General features: G+C 30.6%; 2 protein-coding genes across 3 annotated transcripts; both read left to right on the plus strand.

Annotated features, from left to right (window-relative positions):
* Nucleotides 1–6,802: 6,802 nt before the first annotated feature.
* On the plus strand, nt 6,803–8,718 carry LOC105115952 (SNF1-related protein kinase regulatory subunit beta-3-like). 2 transcript variants are annotated; one of them, XM_011013047.1, is made up of 4 exons: nt 6,803–7,026; nt 7,133–7,204; nt 7,869–7,958; nt 8,030–8,718. In XM_011013047.1, the coding sequence occupies exons 3-4, from the start codon at nt 7,932–7,934 to the stop codon at nt 8,354–8,356; spliced, it is 354 nt and encodes a 117-aa protein (XP_011011349.1). In that variant the 5' UTR covers nt 6,803–7,026; nt 7,133–7,204; nt 7,869–7,931; the 3' UTR covers nt 8,357–8,718. The 2 variants fall into 2 exon arrangements, with proteins under 2 accessions (XP_011011349.1, XP_011011348.1); XM_011013046.1 differs by lacking the exon at nt 7,133–7,204 and having other exon boundaries at nt 6,804–7,026.
* A 6,179-nt stretch (nt 8,719–14,897) lies between these two features.
* On the plus strand, nt 14,898–17,009 carry LOC105115954 (high-affinity nitrate transporter 2.1). Its single transcript, XM_011013049.1, has 3 exons — nt 14,898–15,820; nt 15,928–16,043; nt 16,136–17,009. Exons 1-3 carry the CDS (start codon nt 15,011–15,013, stop codon nt 16,800–16,802), a joined length of 1,593 nt encoding a protein of 530 aa, XP_011011351.1. The 5' UTR covers nt 14,898–15,010; the 3' UTR covers nt 16,803–17,009.
* The last annotated feature ends 3,038 nt before the right edge of the window (nt 17,010–20,047 follow it).

The following is a 20,047-nucleotide window of genomic DNA, read 5'->3' on the forward strand; positions in this document are numbered from 1 at the left end:
AATTACCGAACAGTGTTCCGGTTTGGATTGCACCGACATCTCTTTTCTAATTTTGGTCATCTCTTTGCCTTTACAATTTAAGTTCTTAAAGTCATCAATCAATCCTTTCATTTATGTGATAGACCTGTATTTAAAATGAACATTTACCACAAATTAAAGGTATCTTATATTATTAGATATATTATTATAAAACATACTTTAGTTAAGGAGTTATTGATACTTCTAGTGCAAAATTATGATATAAAACCATGATAAAAATGCACTTTTAAGTACTAATCATATATATATATTTAAAAAAACAAAAAAAAAGTAGAAAAAAATCTCAACCCAAGGAAGTTAACCTTAAACATTAAAACAAGAATTTTGTTTTCTTTCAAGTAAAGCCTCATAACTATGTGTTGATATATTGAGCATAAAAGGAAGGTTTATTAATATCATGTTTAAAAGGTATTGAGCAGATATATACATTTAATGAGAGTTTGTTTATCTGGATAGATGAATGAAAGTTGAATGATGAATACCTTGCTTCGTGGAATTTACAAATTGTTTTTCTATTTTAATGTTTTGATTAGTAGGGACTAGTAATAAGCTGGTTGGAGGGTGTGATTAGTACTTAAAAGTGCATTTTTATCAAGATTTTATATCATTATTTTGCACTTGAAGTATCAATAAGTCCTTAACTAAAGCATGTTTTATAATAACATATCTAATAATATAAGATACCTTTAATTTGTGGTAAATGTTCATTTTAAATGCAGGCATATCACATAAATGAAAGAATTGATTTAATTTATGATAAATATTTATTTTAAATACAAGCCTATCATATAAATGAAAGGATTGATTGTGAATTTAAGAATTGAAATTGAAAGGACAAAGAGATGGCCAAACTTAGAAAAGAGATGTTGGTGCAATTCAAACCGGAATACTGTTTGATAATTGGGTCATATCTAGAGTTGTAGATCTCGAATTTAGGTATACTTTATATGGATGGAAAGGTAAGACATTGGCCTACAACTTTCATATGGAGCCCAAGATTTAAAAAGGTCATTTTCAAGTCCAACTTGTAGCAACAACAAAAAAATTCAAATATGTCTTATAACCCGCGCACTATTCATTGTTCAACCCATATCTGGAGTTCTAGAAGTCTAAATGACCTTTTTTTTTTCTGAAAATCTGAGACAATTTTCTACTATTTTCATGTTTCAAGTGGTTCAATTATAACGTTATCAATGACGTTTTGGGTAAACAAGAGAATATAAGGATTGTCACCAAGTCAAAAGTTGGTCACCCACTCATCAATTAGTCATCAAATCAATACTTCCCAATTTTGGCATATAAAAGGAGCCATTTTCTATGAATTTATACATCTTAGTTTCCAGATTAAGGTCATGCTTTTACTTTCTCTGTTTGTATTTATGTAATGCTTAAGTTTTATTTTCATTAATATCTTATTTATGCCTTTTAATTTCTTTCATTTGCTTAGTTAACTTTTATCTTATTTTGTTTATTTATTTTTCTTTCTTTCATTATGTCTAGTTAAGTTTATTATGTTAAGGTGAAAAGGTTATACTAATGGTGTAGGAATATGTATAGTGCAAACTTAACATGAACTTTAATGTTTGATACTAATGTTTTGTATTTGTTATCTTGTTCACTCTTTAATACTTTGCTTATTAAATGACTAATCTAGATTTATGTTTTATAACACTTGGTATATCAAATGCTTGGCACTTTCATAGCCCATATTATATGGTATAACCAATATCTGAGCTATGAAAGGAACTTGATTTGTTGTTAACATAAATTATAATCATAAATGTTTGATGAGATTTACAAGTATTAGCATTAATTGAATAAGATAACTAATGTAATCATGTTAATAATTTATAATCTAATTGGAACCTCCTTTATGTGTGGTTTCCAATTGAATAATAAGAGTTTATATTATACTTGTTTGATATACCATTAGTGGATCCTCTAACCTTGATATTTATTGTTATCATTGTTTAATCCCTACGTTAATCTTTCATCTCAAAGTTCTCATCAACTTTTTCTTTTTTTATTATTGTTATATTATTGCTATCTATAATTTATACAATTAACCTTTCTGTGGTTCGACCCCAGTCTTGCCGGGTTATTTATTACTTCGACACTCCTACACTTGGAAAAAGATATCAATCTTTTGGTCGTGTCAGAAAGCAAGAGCATGATCTTTATTTAGAAACTAACATGCCTAAATGCATGGCAAATGCCTCCTTTTATAAGCCAAAATTGAGAACTATTGATTAGATGACAAATTGATGAGTGGGTGGCCAATTCTTGACTTGGTGATAAACATTATATTCTTGTATGAATAAAACGTTATTGATAACGTTAGAATTTGAACCAGACCTCCACATGAAAGTTCTAGAAAATTGTCTCATCCTTTCAGAAAAAAAAAAATTAAGGTCATTTAAACTTCTAAAACTCTAAATATGGACTAAATACTGAATAGTGTTTGGGCTACAGGACAGATTTGGACTACCAAACAACAAAATTGAGTCTTTTCTTTCCATGAAAGTTTTAGGCCTATGTCTCAGCTTTTCATTCATATAAAGTAGACTTAAATCTGAGATCTACAGCTCTAGATATGACCCAATTACCGAACCCTTTCTTTGTCCTTTCAATTTTAATACTTCAACTCATCAATCAATCCTTTTAATTATATGATAGGCTTGCATTTAGGATGAATATTTACCATAAATTAAGGTATTTTATGGTACCAGACTTGTATTATAAAACATGTTTTTGTTAAGGAGTTATTGATATTTCAAGTGTAAAATAATGATATAAAACTTTGATAAAAATACACTTTTAAGTACTAATTACCTATTATAAAAGAATTTAAAGCAGAAAAATTTTTCTTTTCAGAACAAGATTGAAGACATATTTGTTCAGCTAATGACTCAATGACAACAAAGTTAATAAAAGACACTGGAGAACAATACAAAATTCACCATTTAAGTACTTTAAAATCATTGCAAAGTGCTAGTATAAACTATATCAACTATTGCTACTCTCTACAATTAATATAGGCACCACATGCCTTTAATTTTACGAATTCTGTAATAACCAAATGATCCCTAAGATCTGTCATTGTAGAATAAAACTACTGAATACTTATATTCTTATGGGAAAAGCTCAAATTTATTTTTTTAATTGATACTGTTTTGCAAAATTTAATTGCATAACTAACCTTTAGAGATTATCTTAAACCTTCTTTGTTGTCTTATACTTAACTAATAGTGTACTTATGAAATGCTCAATAAAATTGTTAATCTAATTAATAATCTTTACATTGTTTGTTTCTCATATATCTATCAAAGCAACATATCCCTGATCAGTATTTCTAGGTATCACATAAGTTCCCTTAGCATATCCCCACATCATTTCAACCTTTAGAAAATTTCTCATTACATAACTCCAATATGAATAGTTCTTTTTATCCAACCTTACATTCATATACTGAAGTGCATCATATCTTTCAATAGCCATCTTGAAGTTATATAATCACTCAAAAAAAAAATTATGGAAACATAATGTCAAAACCAAATTGCAAAGATTAAAGTGAAGATAAAATACTAGATTTGCAGAAATAAAATGCAAATACCAAATTGCAGAAACTAAAAAGAAAAAAATACTAGATTTGTAGAAATAGAACAAATATCACTCCAAATAATTAAATCATGAAATCATGTTATGATACCATGTGAAACAATCCAAATTAAACAAAGAGAAATACAAACATATAAGATAATAAGGCTAGGGTTTCATTGATCACTTTATTCTCAAGTTATTATTTTAATTTGAAAACAAATAAATTATATATAGGTTAAATTAAAAATATTATTCTATTTTTAATAAATAAAATAAAATAAATCTATTTCTTAACACTTGAAATAAAAATGCTAATAAATAAAAGAGCAACTATTCTCGTATCATCATTCTAATGTTGATCTAGATGAAGAAAGTTCTCTTATTAAATTATTTCTTTTTTTTATTGTTACATTGTGTAATGTTTTAGTCGTTATCAGATATGTCACTAACTGTCATGCACGTAGAAATTAAATTTGGTCCTACACTATTATATATATAGTTTGATGATGTTGTAATGGAAAGATTGTGATGATCTAGTTAATTTCATCACTAAATAAGTTCTATAATTTTATTGTTTACATGTTCTTTTTTTCCATTCAAAAATATTATAGGTGCATGTAAATAATTGAAACTTAATTCTAGCAATGTCTCATTAATTAGGTTAGCTACTTTATTTATTGCTTGTCTTCATGTCTGAGGTATGTATGCCATTAAGAGCATAAAAATAGCTCGCAAACAGGGCTACAAGAAATGTGCAATTCTATCAAATATTATATATTATAATAAAGGAGATCAATATTTCACTGTTTATCATTTTATTATTCATTATAACATAAAATATTATGAATTGATGTAGTATAATGGTATAGTTGTTTTTGCCAAATAAACTTGTTAAATATACAGTTAAGGGTGACTTGTTTTTTTCATGAGATATATTTAGTATTAGAAGAATGATTAGGAATAAAATGTTCTATTCAAGTTTTTTGGGTGCAATATAGATATTAATTTACCTTTACTTTTCATAGTATAAAATTTTAATTTTTAAGTTAAGGATTCTTTTTATCTTTTTTTAAAAAATAAACATAACTATCAAATCTGAATGTTGGGGTTAGGCATGTCTATCAGATCCTATGTCAGATCCTAAACACTCAAGTCTGGTAAAAGAATCATATTTTAGGTGCTTGGATTAGGAATGACTGTCAGACACTAACATCTGGAGTCTGAAATATTATGGGTCTGGTAAAAGTATCAGACTCATATTAATTGAGTCAGACAAGCGATGTTATACCAAAAAAAGTTAGGTTTAGTATCAACAAACCTGAGTAACTTGGGTCTTGTAAGGACGCCAACTCAAAGAATATGAGTCTTATTATTATTGTTATTATTATTATTATTAAATTTGTAAAAACAAATATTATTATTATTGAAAAAATCATATATTTTATTTGAAGGGTAAAATTAAAAACTATAAAAACTTGAATCAAACATATTTAATATTATTATTAATAAATTAAAAAAATATTACTATTAAAAAAGATTTAATTTTAAAAATAAAATAAAAAATTATTATTACTATTGTAAGCAGACCCATGGCAGTTGAGTTTTACATAATATTTGCTGCTCTAACTTTCAATTGCTCCTATCATAACGATTTATATTGTTTGTAAATTGACACGCGGTAACTGACAGGCAATCTATATTATAAGATGTTATTTTTTCACTACCATTCATTGATATTCTTCATGAATGTCGCAATCTCACTAGTGTTTGAACTTTGACAAGTCAACAATATATGCCTTCACAAGTGTCATGTATGTATGCTCCCTGTCCTTCCAGGGATGTTAAACGAGGCATTCCAATATTGAGTTTAGTGGTGGAAGGGGCTTGTCTCCTTTTACTGTATCTGGATTCGAGTCCTGGCGTGCATGTCTGTCATCCCCACGGTGCCTTACATGCCTACTGGGTTTGTAGGGTATTGAGTAGGCCGTGAGGATTAGCTGTGATGTGCACAAGCTGACCCGGACACCCATATAAATAAATAAAAAAAAATGTTAAACGAGGAAGGTCTAAGGACGATGTTAATTAAGCTGCTACAGTTGCATTTTGCTGTATAAAAAGCCACGATTACATTCATTTTGTTTTTCATGATAAAGAATGTCTCTGTGTTCTTGATTCTCGCTTTTCTTCTACCTTTTTTTTTGTTTTTTCCAATGAATTGTCCTATGCACCGTACATGACTCCATCCATGGCTTCTACTGTGAAGACTAGCGATTCGGCGAAAGAAAAAAGTTTAGAAAGGAAGAGTCAATGGCAGAAAATGTAAATTAAAACTCAAGGAAAATTCGAATTTCAAAGGATTAAAGTTACAAAAAAATGTGAAAGGAAATGGAGTTAGACCCGCAAGGAACAGAGAGGGAACCTTTTATATAAAGACAGAGAAAGTAAGGAAGGATGACCCGTTATTGAATCCATCTATACTGATTCATATATAAAGAACCTATTTAAAACTAATTTTAATGTACAAAATAGATTTTTTTTTAATATTTAAAACTTGATGTAGTTCATCACTTAGAATTGTAAATTTGTTAAATTAATTTAATTTGATGTAAATCAATTTAATATATACTGACTTAATGTTTTTTAAAAATATATCATTTTAATTTTTTTAAAAATAATCATATTTTTATTAATTATTAAAATTATTTTTACTTTTTTATATTAAATAATATCAAGATAAATTCAAAATAATTTGTTTTGAAATCTAAATTAAATAAAAAATTGAGTTAAAAGATTTTAAATTGACGCACCAAACATTTTTTTGTAAGCATATAATGTATTTTCCATATTTTAAATATTTTTAAATATTTTTTATTAATTATAAATATCATTTCAATTTATATATATATTAATTATTTTTTTAAAATCTTTAAATTAATAATTATATAAATTTTTAATAATTCTAAAATTTATAACACGAGTGACTTTTATAAACAAAACCCAAAATTAAACTTTCTTTCAAAATATTTTTACTCCGCCCCGTAAATATAGCGCTGGCCAAATCTAAATTGTAAATGGTGATTTGTAATAATTGTAATTTAAATTGTAATATCAAGTTAGGGGTATTCTGTCTTTTCCTTTTCAGTCTGCCTACACGTACACGCAAGCTGAAGCAGCAGCAGTAACAGGAACGTTACCGTGTCACCTCAACCACCTTAGGGTTCAACTTTCTAAACATGTTGCTCCAAAATTAAAGGCTAAAGGCAACTCCGGCGACCGCTCATATTCTCAAACTACGACTTCTGCTTGTTTCACTCATATTTTTTATTTCCTCTATTACCCTTTTAAGTTCCAGATCGGAGATTGATTCTCATCAACAGCTTTTTCAAGGTAGCCAGCCATCTTCTTCTTTCTTTTCGGCTACAAATTTCCTTCTTTCTTTCTGGCTTCAAATTTTGCTTATTCAATTTTTGAGTTTTTTTTTTTTTTTGCCCAGAATAGAATTATAGCTGGATATTCTGATTCTTGATCAAAGTCAAGATTTTTTGAGCTGAAAGATTGTGCCCGTGTGAGATTTCTTTTTACTGTAGTTCTTTGATGGTTTTTTAGGGAATCAATGCTTTATTTGCTTAATGTCATGTTATTTTGTTTTTGGTTTATTTTGTGTTACTTTTGTGAAGAAAAGAGTAACATTTCTTTATGACATGGGTCAGGATGATTAAGGTTATGGTAACGAAATTTATAGCCATTCACAAGGGTTATTAGGTAGACTCTTTATTAATTGAATTGTCGGCTATAGTTTTGGTTCACAAGATGAATTCGTGTGCTTTCGTAGAAATTGGGTTTTGTGTTGTGTCAAGCTATGTTTTTGTTTTTGGGTCATTTTTTGGTGCGCAATGCAAATAGAGGTGGTTTTGTAGCTGTATGTATTGGCACCTGTGTTAAAGAATGTGATTCGGTGTGCGTGGAATGCTTAGAACCTCTCCTTTGTGGGAAAGTTTTGAAGTGTATGGGTTGGGAGTTAGCTGAAAGGTCATTACTGAGATCCCCAATCGAACTTCATAAGCATGAATGCTAAGAAAGAATGGCAATGATTTCGTGCTTAACAAATTTGAGATTGTTAATATAAAATAAAGTTTTGCTTCGTTGAAATAAATTTGAGAAATAGTTAAATATTTGGGTGCTGCAATTACAGTTTTAAGATGCTTATGTGGGGATTGTTATGTTTTCAGGTTTTAGAGCATTGCAGACTTGATGACTTTGTGTTGTTAACCATCTGCGTTGTCATTTTCAACATGAGCAACCAATTCAGTGAAGATAATGTAAGTAGAAAACTTGCCACTTTGGGGCTTTTGATATTATGTTGGGATCTAATAATTTGATCATGGTGCAGGAAGATGCAACTGTTGCGGGATTTGAAGTTCCTAGATCACCTGATTCAAGCTACAACAATGCATACCCAGGGAATGAAGATGAGGTACGGGACCCACCTTTAGTGCCTCCACACCTGCAACACTCGTTGCTTAGCTACCCTGCAAGTGCAGACTCTTCTGAAACACTTCCACTGCCACAGAATGTGATTTTCAACCATCTTTACATTGAGAACCAGGAGACCCCACGTTCTGTGGTGGCACTTGGGTTCACTCATCGCTTCCATTCAAAATTTGTCACTGTTGTGCTATACAAACCTGTTCAAAGGAGGGGTAGTGCCAGCACTTAGTATGCGTATATAATAAACCTTCATTAGGTTTTCTTTCTTTGCCCATGTTGTGATGGAATTGGTTGCGATGGACTCTAATATGAGATTAGCCAAAACGAGAAATATTTATAGCCTCGCATCACAGCAACTGTTGGAATTAGGTTCGTTCTATTGACCCTGAAGTTCTCTTCACTTAAATTGTCACCTCTGCCATGAGGTTAGATTGCTAGACTTGTAAAGTTTCCATTCATCTTCCTGCCAACACTCAAATGGTGGAGTGGAGCTTGTTTGTACTATGAAACTTGAAAATTTGGTTTATCCCATGGACATGTGCACTTGTTGTTCTGAAATACTCCATATTGATAGGAAGGCTCTGTTTCGTACTCATGGTGTCTAGCTTTATTGTATTTCTCGAAGTTTATCTGGCTACCAAGTGCTGCTCCTTCAGCTACCAGTTAGGTATGTCATGAATAGAATAAGGAGTTGAAAGTTGAAAACCCCACATGACTATCTTCATGATAAGTTTCTTTAATTGATAGCATTATCTACATCCATAGAGATAGCATGCCCAAAATTTGAAAGAATACTTGGAGAATCTGATCTAGCAGTCCGTCCGTAATGTACCTGATCTCCACATTGTCTCTGAAGGCAATCGTGCAATGTTTATATATCATATGACATGAAATGCATTAGTCAACGTATTAGCATATCCATGTCTTGGTCAATGCAATGCGTTGTCTCTATACTTTGTCCTCTTTTGATAAGGCTGAGTTATACTATGCAGAGTTCTATGGTGGATTGATAAGGCCATAATCATCTGCATTCCTAAATTGTTTCTACTGTTTTGAAGTTGGGTTTGTAGGGATCGATGTCTTCTCAGTATAGAGTAGGATGCATTATGATTAGTTATAAAATATAAACTACGTAATCTTGTCTTGAGTAGCTCGTCAACGTATGAACGTTGAGACATGAGGTAACTGGCACCTTGTGGCTAGACCATGACGAGAATGGCAGATTCAGGATGGAGGTGGAGAACTGGCTGCAAGGGTTGAGCTCTATTCGGGTTTAAACCGAAAGTCCTTGGTTTGTAAATTTGGTTTTTTGATGTCTGTTTATAACGTAAAATTAATCATCCATAAAACTATGGCCTCTTATTAGTTCAACCTTTATTGTCTTCGTTCCTTTTTCCCTTGGCTTAATTGTTAAATAAACTGTATGTTTATGATTTATGAATTATATTATTTGACTTGGATGTTTAATATTATTTTATAATTGATTGGAATTTTGGAATGGGTTTTTTCAAAATAAATTGATGATAAGAGACTAAAAATGAGTATCGACTTTACATGGAAGATATCATCTAATGACAAGATTGGTGTTCAAACAATCAAGAATTATAACATGATTTTGTATATTAATAAATAATAATAAATTTGGTGTTTTAGTACCAAATAAAAAACTAGAAATTGAATAATATTTCTATTCAAATATGGTTTTGGTTATTATGGAGTTCATTAGTATAAAACCAAACTAGATTTATCAAACCAATTGAATTTATCAAAATAAAAAATTCTACAATACATGTAAAAGAGAAAGGTATTTTACTGTTCGTTACTATGTGTGATTGAACAATGTTGCTTTTCTTCATTGATTTTTTTTTAAAAAATAATTTAATTGTGTATGTGATTGAACAATGTTGCTTTTCTTCATTGAATTTTTTTTAAAATTTTTAATTTGATTGTGTATGTGATGATGGTGATATTTTTGTTTGAGGCTTTTATTTTGTTTGCACATTCTTAGAAATTCAAGATATTTGAAAATATTTCAGAGTTGAATTAGGGGAAAATTAATTAATGAAATAAAATTTCAATTTAAAATATAAAAAGCAATTAAATAAAGAGTGACCAAAATAAAAATAAAAAATAATATGTTTTTTCCATTCTTGCATAAAAACATTATTTTCATCCCAATTGATAGTCTATATTTAGACATTTTTTATCCTTTTAATTTTACACTTTTACACTTATGCCTTAAACTTTATTTTCTAGACTTTATTTCCAGTTTTGAGAGAGAAAAAAGAAAGTCTTTAGAAAATAAAAGAGAAGAGAGAAAGTGGTTGGTTAATTATATTTTAGTGATAAAAAAAATAAATATTTATGTCCTTTTAACATGAGAATTTTCATTGAAGTGTTTTTCAACTTTAATCTTATAAAAAACATTTATAGGGGTTAAAGAAAAAAAAACTATAATTTAGGTTCTATGTTTTTGACTGATTGATAAGTATTTTAAGATTGAAAAATAAGTTTTTAAGACTCCTAGAGTGTTTATTAGTTTTTTCAAGTAAAAATATGTTACAATAGGTTTTTAGATATAAAAAACTTATCACTTGATTTTCTAGCCACCTTTTCGATGGTTGGACTTTAAACAAACAAATGACATATCATTCTCTTTAAAAAAAAAAACAATAGAAGACTAGGCCAAATCTCATTGGCCAATTATGTACCAGATTTTCCACTAATGAATATTTTTATGTTGAAGGTAATAAATTTAGACCCAACCACTGAATTGGATTGAAATTTTTGCATAAGATTCTAGAGGCTTAGTTTTCTTTGATGTCAAAACATACTTTAAATAAAAGTGGTTTTCTCCTTTAAATCAGGGTCTATAATTTCTTTTTAATTTTTGAATTTTAGACCAATTAAATGTTGATTTGAGATTGAAAATAAGGTTATATTAGTTGTTAAAATATTTTTTTAATGTGTTTTTTTGGTAATAATAAGTTAAAATTTAGGTGTTTATGATTCAAAAATAATGTTGGTAATAAAATATATGGTTTGTAAAAAAAAAAAGAATTTATAAATAAAAAAATTAGGATTTTGACTAAATAAATAAAGTTTTAAATAAGAATTTGGTTTAACCATCTTTCCATCAAGAACTAGGAGGCATATGTTCTGTAAAAGAATCAATTCAATCCTAAAACTAAAATATTAAATTAGGTCCTAAGATATGATTTATATTATTCTTTAACACGCTCCCCTCAAATGAAAGCTCTTTGGGTTTGAAATTAGCACAGATTCACATTACCTTTTACTTAATTTTTATCAAATAAATAAGATTAATGAGATTCGAACTCGTAACCGCTTAATTATTAAGATTCTAATATCATATTAAAGAATCAATTCAACTCAAAAACTAGTCTTAATATATGATTTATATTATTCACATTCAGGTTCACTCATCGCTTCCATTCAAAATTTGTTACTGTTGTTGGTGAATATCAACAAGCAAAACTACAAAATCCATTGCATGTGTCAATTAAGTCATAAATTGAGTCAGACAGCTTCATTGTATTTCTTGAAGGTTATCTAGTTGCCAAGTGTTGCTCCTTCAGCTACCAGTCAGGTATCGCAAATGAAATATGGAGTTGAAAGATGGAAAAACCACATGATTATATTCAGGTTAAGTTTCTTTGTTGTAGCATTATATCTATATTCATTGAAATAATGCATTAGTCAATGTATTAATATAGATATATGTCTTGGTCTATGCATTGCGTTGTATTCATAGACTATTCTCTTTTGATTAGGTTGAGTTATATTATGAGTTCTTCTTTGGTGGATTGATAGGGCCATAATCAGACGTGATCGCATCATCAGCATTCCTAAATTGTTTCTACTGTTTTGGAGTTAGGTTTGTATCAATAATGTCTTCTCATCACCGTGTAGGATGCATTATGAGTGGTTACAAAACTTAAACTACTGATGTTATTTTTTTAATTTCTTCATAAACAAAGTTTTAGGAAAGTTTTCAGTAAAATTCATGTAAAATTATAATAAATATTAATTAACTAAACACATATTAAATATGTGATTAAAATAAAACCTAAAATACTACACAAAAACAACTTAAAATTTAGCATATTAACCTCTAAACATTTAGATATGAAAGTAATTGAGTTTCTGACCAGAAAATAATAAATCCAAGGTACCTTTAAAACATGTTTATTTGTTAGCAGTTCTTGATTTGCTAAAAAAAAACCAAATTTAAATTGAATGTATCGTTTATTTGTTAGCAGTTCTTGATTTGCATTTAGTACAATAAAAAAAAAACCAAATTTAAATTGAATGTATTTGTTATTGGTTCATTTTAACTGAGTTGAAAGTGCAAAACTGGCTAATAGGGTTAGTGTTGTTCGGGTTTAAACCAAAAGACTTTGGTTTGGTTTTCTCTCTTCTTCTTCTTCTTCTTCTTTTTTATAATTTGCCTTGTCAAAATATAAATTTGATTTTTTCATAACCAATAATTTTATGGATTATATAACTTAAAATTAATAATCCATAAAATCATTCTTCTATTATTTCAACCTTTTTTTTTCTGGGTTGATTGTTAAATAAATTTTATGTTTATTATAGGGATTATATCATATTTGAGTTAGATGTTTAATGTTAATTTATAATTATTTGGAACTTTGGAATGATTTTTTCAAAATAAATTGATGAAAAGAGACTAAAAAGGAGTCTTTTAACATATCAATTTTACATGGATGATCTATCTGATGACAAAATTGGTGTTCAAGCAATCTAGAATTATCATAAAATGACTTTCTACATTAAAAATAATAATAAATTTGGTTTTTCGGCACCGAATAAAATATATTTATTGGTTTTTCTAGAATAATTTGTTTAATAAATTTGATTCCATAGCTGCCAGCTTTAATGGAAAGTGGAATTTACTCAGATATATTTATCAATAATCACACTTATCATCCTACACATAATAACGTGTACCGACAAATAAGCATGCCCACATACTTCTCTCTCTCCATATATATATATATATATAGGAATCAAACTGAGCATTTTGATAATCAAAACAAGGTCTTATAATGGAGCTCTTATATACATATGCATAAAAATACAAGAGCTCTTATAACATGTGAACAAAGACTATCGTTTCATAATTTCCAAGCTTTAAAATATTGCACACAACAGGTTTTCAAGGTACTCCCCCTTCATTTCCAGTGAATTCCAACCATAAAAGAAAGTTGTCCTGTCCCAAGTACCCTGAAATAAGATACCAAAAAAACTCTAAGAGCTTTTGAAAGGGCAAGGCAAGCTTGGATGACATGCTTTCTATCTCCATGAAACTGGCGAGTGGACTACAAGGAAGGGAGAAAATTGCACTTTTAGAATAAGAAAATATGTTTCCTTTGACCATGCGCCAGTTGGAGGAGATTGTAGGCCATGGCAAGCCAAATAAAGTGCATTTTAAAGCATTCATCTAGGGTCTTAGTGTCAACAATTGATTTGGAATTGCAGAGGATGATAGGAGGACTTTAAATTTTATATGGGGCTTGGTTGACTTGCAATTTACGGGAAATGTCAAAGTCTATTAAATAAATCCCTCAGGTCGGTTAGTGTGTTGGCAATAACACTAGTAAAGCATCCAGGTTCAGTTTTATGCAAAATTTTTTTGACATTTTCGCAAATTCTAAGTAATAAGTTATTGTCAATAGATGGATCCATCAAGGATCGATGTCACGTAGCAAATTTGAAAGAGATGAAGATACCATAATAATTAAGAGGAAATTAAATCGATAATATCCACATGCAATGAGGTAAGCACTCCCATAATCAAAGAAAGCTTACGCTAGTCCCTGGGAATCAAACTGTTAATGGTGGCTTTTAACAGGCCAGTTGGGGTCGTTGTTGAATCAAGATGGATGCCGTACACGCTAATTATGACCTTGGTTCAAGATGTCTATCAGCCCATTATCATGCATTATATTCATAATAATTAAGCATCCAGCATAAAATTCTAAATATGGCTGATGATCTAGACTTCCTTGTCTATATAATAACAGTAATTATTATTATTATTATTATTCAATGGGGAGATTGTGAAAATGTATACAAAAAAACTTTAATCAGCAGAAGTTAAGTGGTGAGCCTGTCATTGTTAACGAAGAAATTAAAGTTAAAAAAGGAGTATAATTTGAATCTTTATCCATTTATCATAGTCATTTAACCAACTCAATAATTAAATCGGTAATCTTCTAATCCAAAACCTAGCACAGGTTGGATTTATTTCAAACCAGTTTAGAAATTTATTAAACAAAACACGAGTGATCAAATATATCAATTAATTTATAAGTTTATTCACCTTGCTAAACCTGGATGAGATATAAAAAGTTTATATATATATATATATATAAAACATGGTTGCCTTCAGGATTCCCGTCTCTCACTCAACTGTGTTTTAGGATTCATATTAAGGAATGAAGTTGACTTTTGGAGGGAGGTCGAGCGAGTATGAACATCATTACTTACCTCTTGAAGAGTTTTCAAATTAAGAGCTAGTGGGCCCATGTATCCTTTGGGATACTCCATGAGACCTTTTCTGTTGAGAACCTGATGTGGCGAAGTGGATTCTATACAAATCTGTTTCTTTAATATTTCTCAACCAATGGAATCTCATTTGGCCCTTACAGATCCTTAAAGTACAAATTTAAGCACACACCTCCAAATGTTAACCCTTGCCACAGTATAAATACTCTACACTTGTCCTCCCATAAACAACAACAAATCAGCTTTAAGTCGCGTTCTATCTGATCACTTCTTCTGTGTCTCCCCTTCCCTTTCTCATATTCCAGATAGAGATTCAGAAAAATACAAAATGGGCGATATTGAAGGTTCCCCGGGTAGTTCCATGCATGGAGTGACAGGCAGAGAACAAACCTTTGCCTTTTCGGTTGCCTCTCCTATAGTCCCGACAGATACAACAGCAAAATTTGCCTTGCCAGTTGATTCTGAGCACAAGGCCAAAGTGTTCAAGATTTTCTCTTTTGCTAACCCTCATATGAGAACATTTCACCTTTCTTGGATATCCTTCTTCACTTGTTTTGTCTCCACTTTTGCTGCAGCACCCCTTGTTCCTATCATTCGGGACAACCTCAATTTAACCAAAAGTGACATTGGTAATGCTGGGGTTGCTTCTGTCTCTGGAAGCATCTTCTCTAGGCTTGTAATGGGTGCAGTTTGTGACCTCTTGGGGCCGCGATATGGGTGTGCGTTTCTGATCATGCTCTCAGCCCCAACTGTGTTTTGCATGTCGTTTGTGAACTCAGCTGGAGGATACCTAGCAGTCCGTTTCATGATTGGATTCTCTCTTGCAACGTTTGTGTCATGCCAGTACTGGATGAGCACAATGTTTAACAGCAAGATTATAGGACTTGTCAATGGAACCGCAGCCGGTTGGGGCAATATGGGAGGAGGTGCAACTCAGCTCGTAATGCCCTTGGTCTACGAGCTCATTAAGCGAGCTGGTTCAACTTCATTCAGTGCTTGGAGGATAGCATTTTTTTTCCCAGGATGGCTTCATGTTATCACGGGAATCTTGGTCTTGACTCTAGGCCAAGACTTGCCTGATGGGAATCTCGGAGCCCTCAAGAAGAAGGGTGATGTTGCTAAAGATAAGTTCTTCAAGGTCAGTTTCTTTAAGTTCTATACCCACTCTCCATTAAAGCTCATACCTCAAAGTAAAAAAACAAACATTAAATCTTAATTATTCAATGTGTTTTATCTCTTGTTCAGGTACTTTGGTATGCTGTTACAAACTATAGGACCTGGATCTTTGTCCTTCTATATGGCTACTCCATGGGAGTTGAATTATCCACCGACAATGTTATCGCCGAGTACTTCTATGACAGGTGATTCTTGAACCAATCATGGTATGCATCTTCACCCTGCCGTCTCATGTGATATGTTGACTAATCAAAAGTTATGTTGACATGTTTAATAGGTTCGATCTAAAGCTTCACACAGCAGGTGTCATTGCTGCTACCTTTGGTATGGCTAACCTTGTAGCTCGTCCCTTTGGTGGATATTCTTCTGATGTAGCAGCGAGGTACTTCGGGATGAGAGGCAGGTTATGGGTGCTCTGGATTTTACAAACACTTGGAGGAGTTTTCTGTATTTGGCTCGGTCGAGCTAATTCACTTCCCCTTGCTGTCACCGCTATGATTCTCTTCTCTATTGGAGCTCAAGCTGCTTGTGGAGCAACTTTCGGTATCATTCCCTTTATTTCTCGACGATCATTGGGCATCATATCCGGCCTAACTGGTGCAGGTGGAAATTTTGGGTCCGGATTGACACAACTAGTATTCTTTTCGAGCTCAAGTTTGTCCACAGCTGCAGGTCTATCCTGGATGGGTGTCATGATTTGCGGTTGCACTCTCCCTGTGACGTTGGTTTACTTCCCACAATGGGGCGGCATGTTCTTTCCGCCTTCTAAAGACGCAGTGAAGTCAACAGAAGAATCCTATTATGCATCAGAGTGGGATGAGGACGAGAAGCAAAAGGGAATGCACCAGCAAAGCCTCAAGTTTGCCGAGAATAGCCGGTCCGAACGCGGCAAGCGCATTGCCTCTGCGCCAACACCACCAAATACCACACCAAACCATGTCTAGTGGATAATGTCTACATCAAGATCGTGAGGTGCAAGTTTAAATTTGAACACAATAATGCCAAGAAGGGTGTTGTATACTATCACCTTGTGTGTTCTTTGTCTGTAATTTTTGTGTTAAAAGCCTTTCTTTCAAATTCAAAAGTTGAATCAAAATCCATGATTGGTAGTTTTGCTGGAATCAATATATTAAGAATACCACAGTGCAGATTTCAATGTCCAAACATGCATGAAAGTTCTATATGGCCTTTGATCATCTAAACGTGGCAATCTACAATCAAATGGAATATGAAAAATAAATTAAATACTAAGCAGATTCTTCATTATTAGGTGGAAAAGTTGACCAGTCTTATTTAAATATAAATGATACCAAAAAGTCAGGAATGGTGAAGGTAACATCCATACCTCCCTTCTGAAATTAATCAAGCAAACTAGAGCAACCATAAGAATTTTTTTTTTCTTTTTTTGGGTTGCTATATATTATCATAAAATTTACCTGCAGCCGTGGCTTAATGGCTGGTGTTGCAGGCTCTCTTTAGTTGGTGTTTGTGAGAAGACAAGAACAACAAATCAAACACTTTAGAACTAAAGGTAATCCATGATTATATCTAAAATAACTATATATATAGTTATATATATAAAGTATGAACTTATGAACTTAAAAAAACAATTGATTATACCTATAATTAAGAAAAGAAAAGTGAAGAAACTCTTTAAATATATTTTTATGAATACCGATAATATAATCAATATCCATCAAGAAAGTGCTAAAGAATGGGAACAACAAAAAACTTTACAACCATGCACGATAGAAATTCATCATGTCTATAGAGGTTACCTGAATGGTTATCTCCTGCCCTTATTTAAAAATTTTCTTTTATAACAAACAGATTTTAAATTCCTAACCAAAGTATAATGGCGTTAAAATCATACTGCAATTTCCATGGTAAATCAACACTTTTCTTGTTAATCTAAACAGATTTAATATTATATGAAAGAAATATTTAACTCAAAAAATTATAGTGGTAGATAAAATTCTAAAATATAATTTATATTATTTTTAATACTTTTATTTTATTAGATTTTTTTTATAGAGATTGGTTATGGAAAAATACAAAAACAAAATTATTAATATCCCTCAAAACCCTACCAATTCTTGAATTTTCTCGGCTTATTTATAAAAGAATCACTGAGAGGATTGTTCCACGATATGAGAGGACAAATTGGAACTGAATTTGACAAAAAGACACACACCTATCGAAACTTCAAGGGATCATTGTTGAAATTTGTTTTTATAAAACATGGTTAATGAGATTTGAGGTAAAATTTAAAGTGAAATTCACTAATTTTAGCATTAAAATTTTATTAGAAATTATTCTCTAATAAATAAAATCTCATTAATATGAAATATTAACATAATTAAAATAAATTATAAATAAATAAAAAATTAATCTTTAAAAAACTTAGGTTGACATAATTTTGTGAAACTAAATACCTTCTATCCCACCTAAAAAGAAAATGAGGTGTTTTTATAGTTTATATATTAAAAAATTAAAGATTCATATATTACTCGTGGTAAAGTAGTATGGGTTTAAGCCACACCCTCATACTGGGCTTGGGTTCAAGCATAAACATGGGCATAGGAATGAGTCCTAAGACCTAGATTTGTTTTTGACTAACCTATTTTGAAATTCAGATTTGGGTATGTTATAAAGTAACTTTTTAGCTATTATTTTTTGCCAACTCATTTATGTATATCCAGTCCATGAAAAAAGGTCTAAATACTTAATTTTCTTCATCTTTCTAAACATGTTTTTTAAAGAAAAAATGTAAGATTTTAGAGCTAAAAACTGTCAAGTTTTTATTCTTTTTATAGTGGGTAATTACAGTAAAACAACATGAATTAATTCTAGTAATCTTTACCAATCTGGTTACATTAGTATAAATAGAAAAGTATAGAGAGATGTTTTGTACGCCTTTACTGCACATCTCTAGCCTTCATCTCTACTATCTTGTCCTTTTTCCCCCCTCCATTTTAGAGTTTAAGTTTTTGTTCTTATAAAGAGCTTTTCAGTTCAATTTCAATTTGGTTAGCTGACTTTTAAAGCAAATGCATACTTTATAAGTATAGTTAATAGAATCCTAGAAGATGCATTACATAAATTTGTTTGCACCAAGTGACAAGTAATAAATTTGAAGAACAAAGAATCAATTGATGACAACAATAAACTACTATTTGTTTCTGGTTTTAAAGTCTTCAACAAGTAAGCATCTTGCTTTTACACTAGTTTTTTTAAATATTTTTTAATTTCTTATATAATAGTATATATGCTAGGATCCTTTATGCTTAATCAGTTATCCTATAATTGCATATATGCATGGTATACTTACTAAGATGCTTTGATATCTTTACTAGTTTAACTTGATCAAAGATGCTTTGATCCTTTATGTTTAATTATAGCTTTATCTTTTAATGAAAAAAGAAAAAGCTTTAATTTGATGGTATTCATGCCACAATTTGAGTCATTATACGTGTTGCAGACCTCCTCAAATTCCCTTAAATACAAGTATGGATTTTTTAAATTTAAGCCATGAAAAGAAGGTAAAAGTTGAATAATGTTTGGCTTAAAATTAAAATGAGATGCATCAAGAGGGAAAACTATGTATGATAGTGCACTTGTTCTTGTGGGATTCATGTGACTTGATTTGTTGTTAACATAAGTTATAATCATGAATGCTTGACGAGATTTACAAGTATTTACATTAATCGAATAAGATGACTAATGTGATCATGTTAATAATTTATAATATGATTAGAACATCCTTTGTGTGTGGTTTCCAATTGAATAATAAGAGTTTATACTATACTTGTTTGACATACCATTAGTGAAACCTCTAACAAAAGAAAAAAAAATAAAGTTAGATACAAGAAAAGTGAAAAGAGAAAATAAAACAAATAATATAATCTATACAAAAATTTACCTCCCCGGCAATGACACCAAAAACATGACACGAACAAAAAATTGATGTCTTCTCCTAAGTGCAAGAGTATCGAAATAATAAATAATCCGACAAGACTAGTGTCGAACAACAAGGAGGTTAATTATATAAATTATAGATAATAATAATACAACGATAACAACAATAAAAAGAATAGTAATAGTAATAGTAATAGTAATAGTAGTAGTAGTAGTAGTAGTGGTAGTAGTGGTAGTAGTAGTAGTAGTAGTAGTAATAAAGAAAGAGAAG

This window comes from Populus euphratica, unplaced genomic scaffold, assembly GCF_000495115.2.
Source record: "Populus euphratica unplaced genomic scaffold, PopEup_1.0 scaffold816.1, whole genome shotgun sequence".
In the NCBI taxonomy this organism is placed as follows: domain Eukaryota; kingdom Viridiplantae; phylum Streptophyta; class Magnoliopsida; order Malpighiales; family Salicaceae; genus Populus; species Populus euphratica.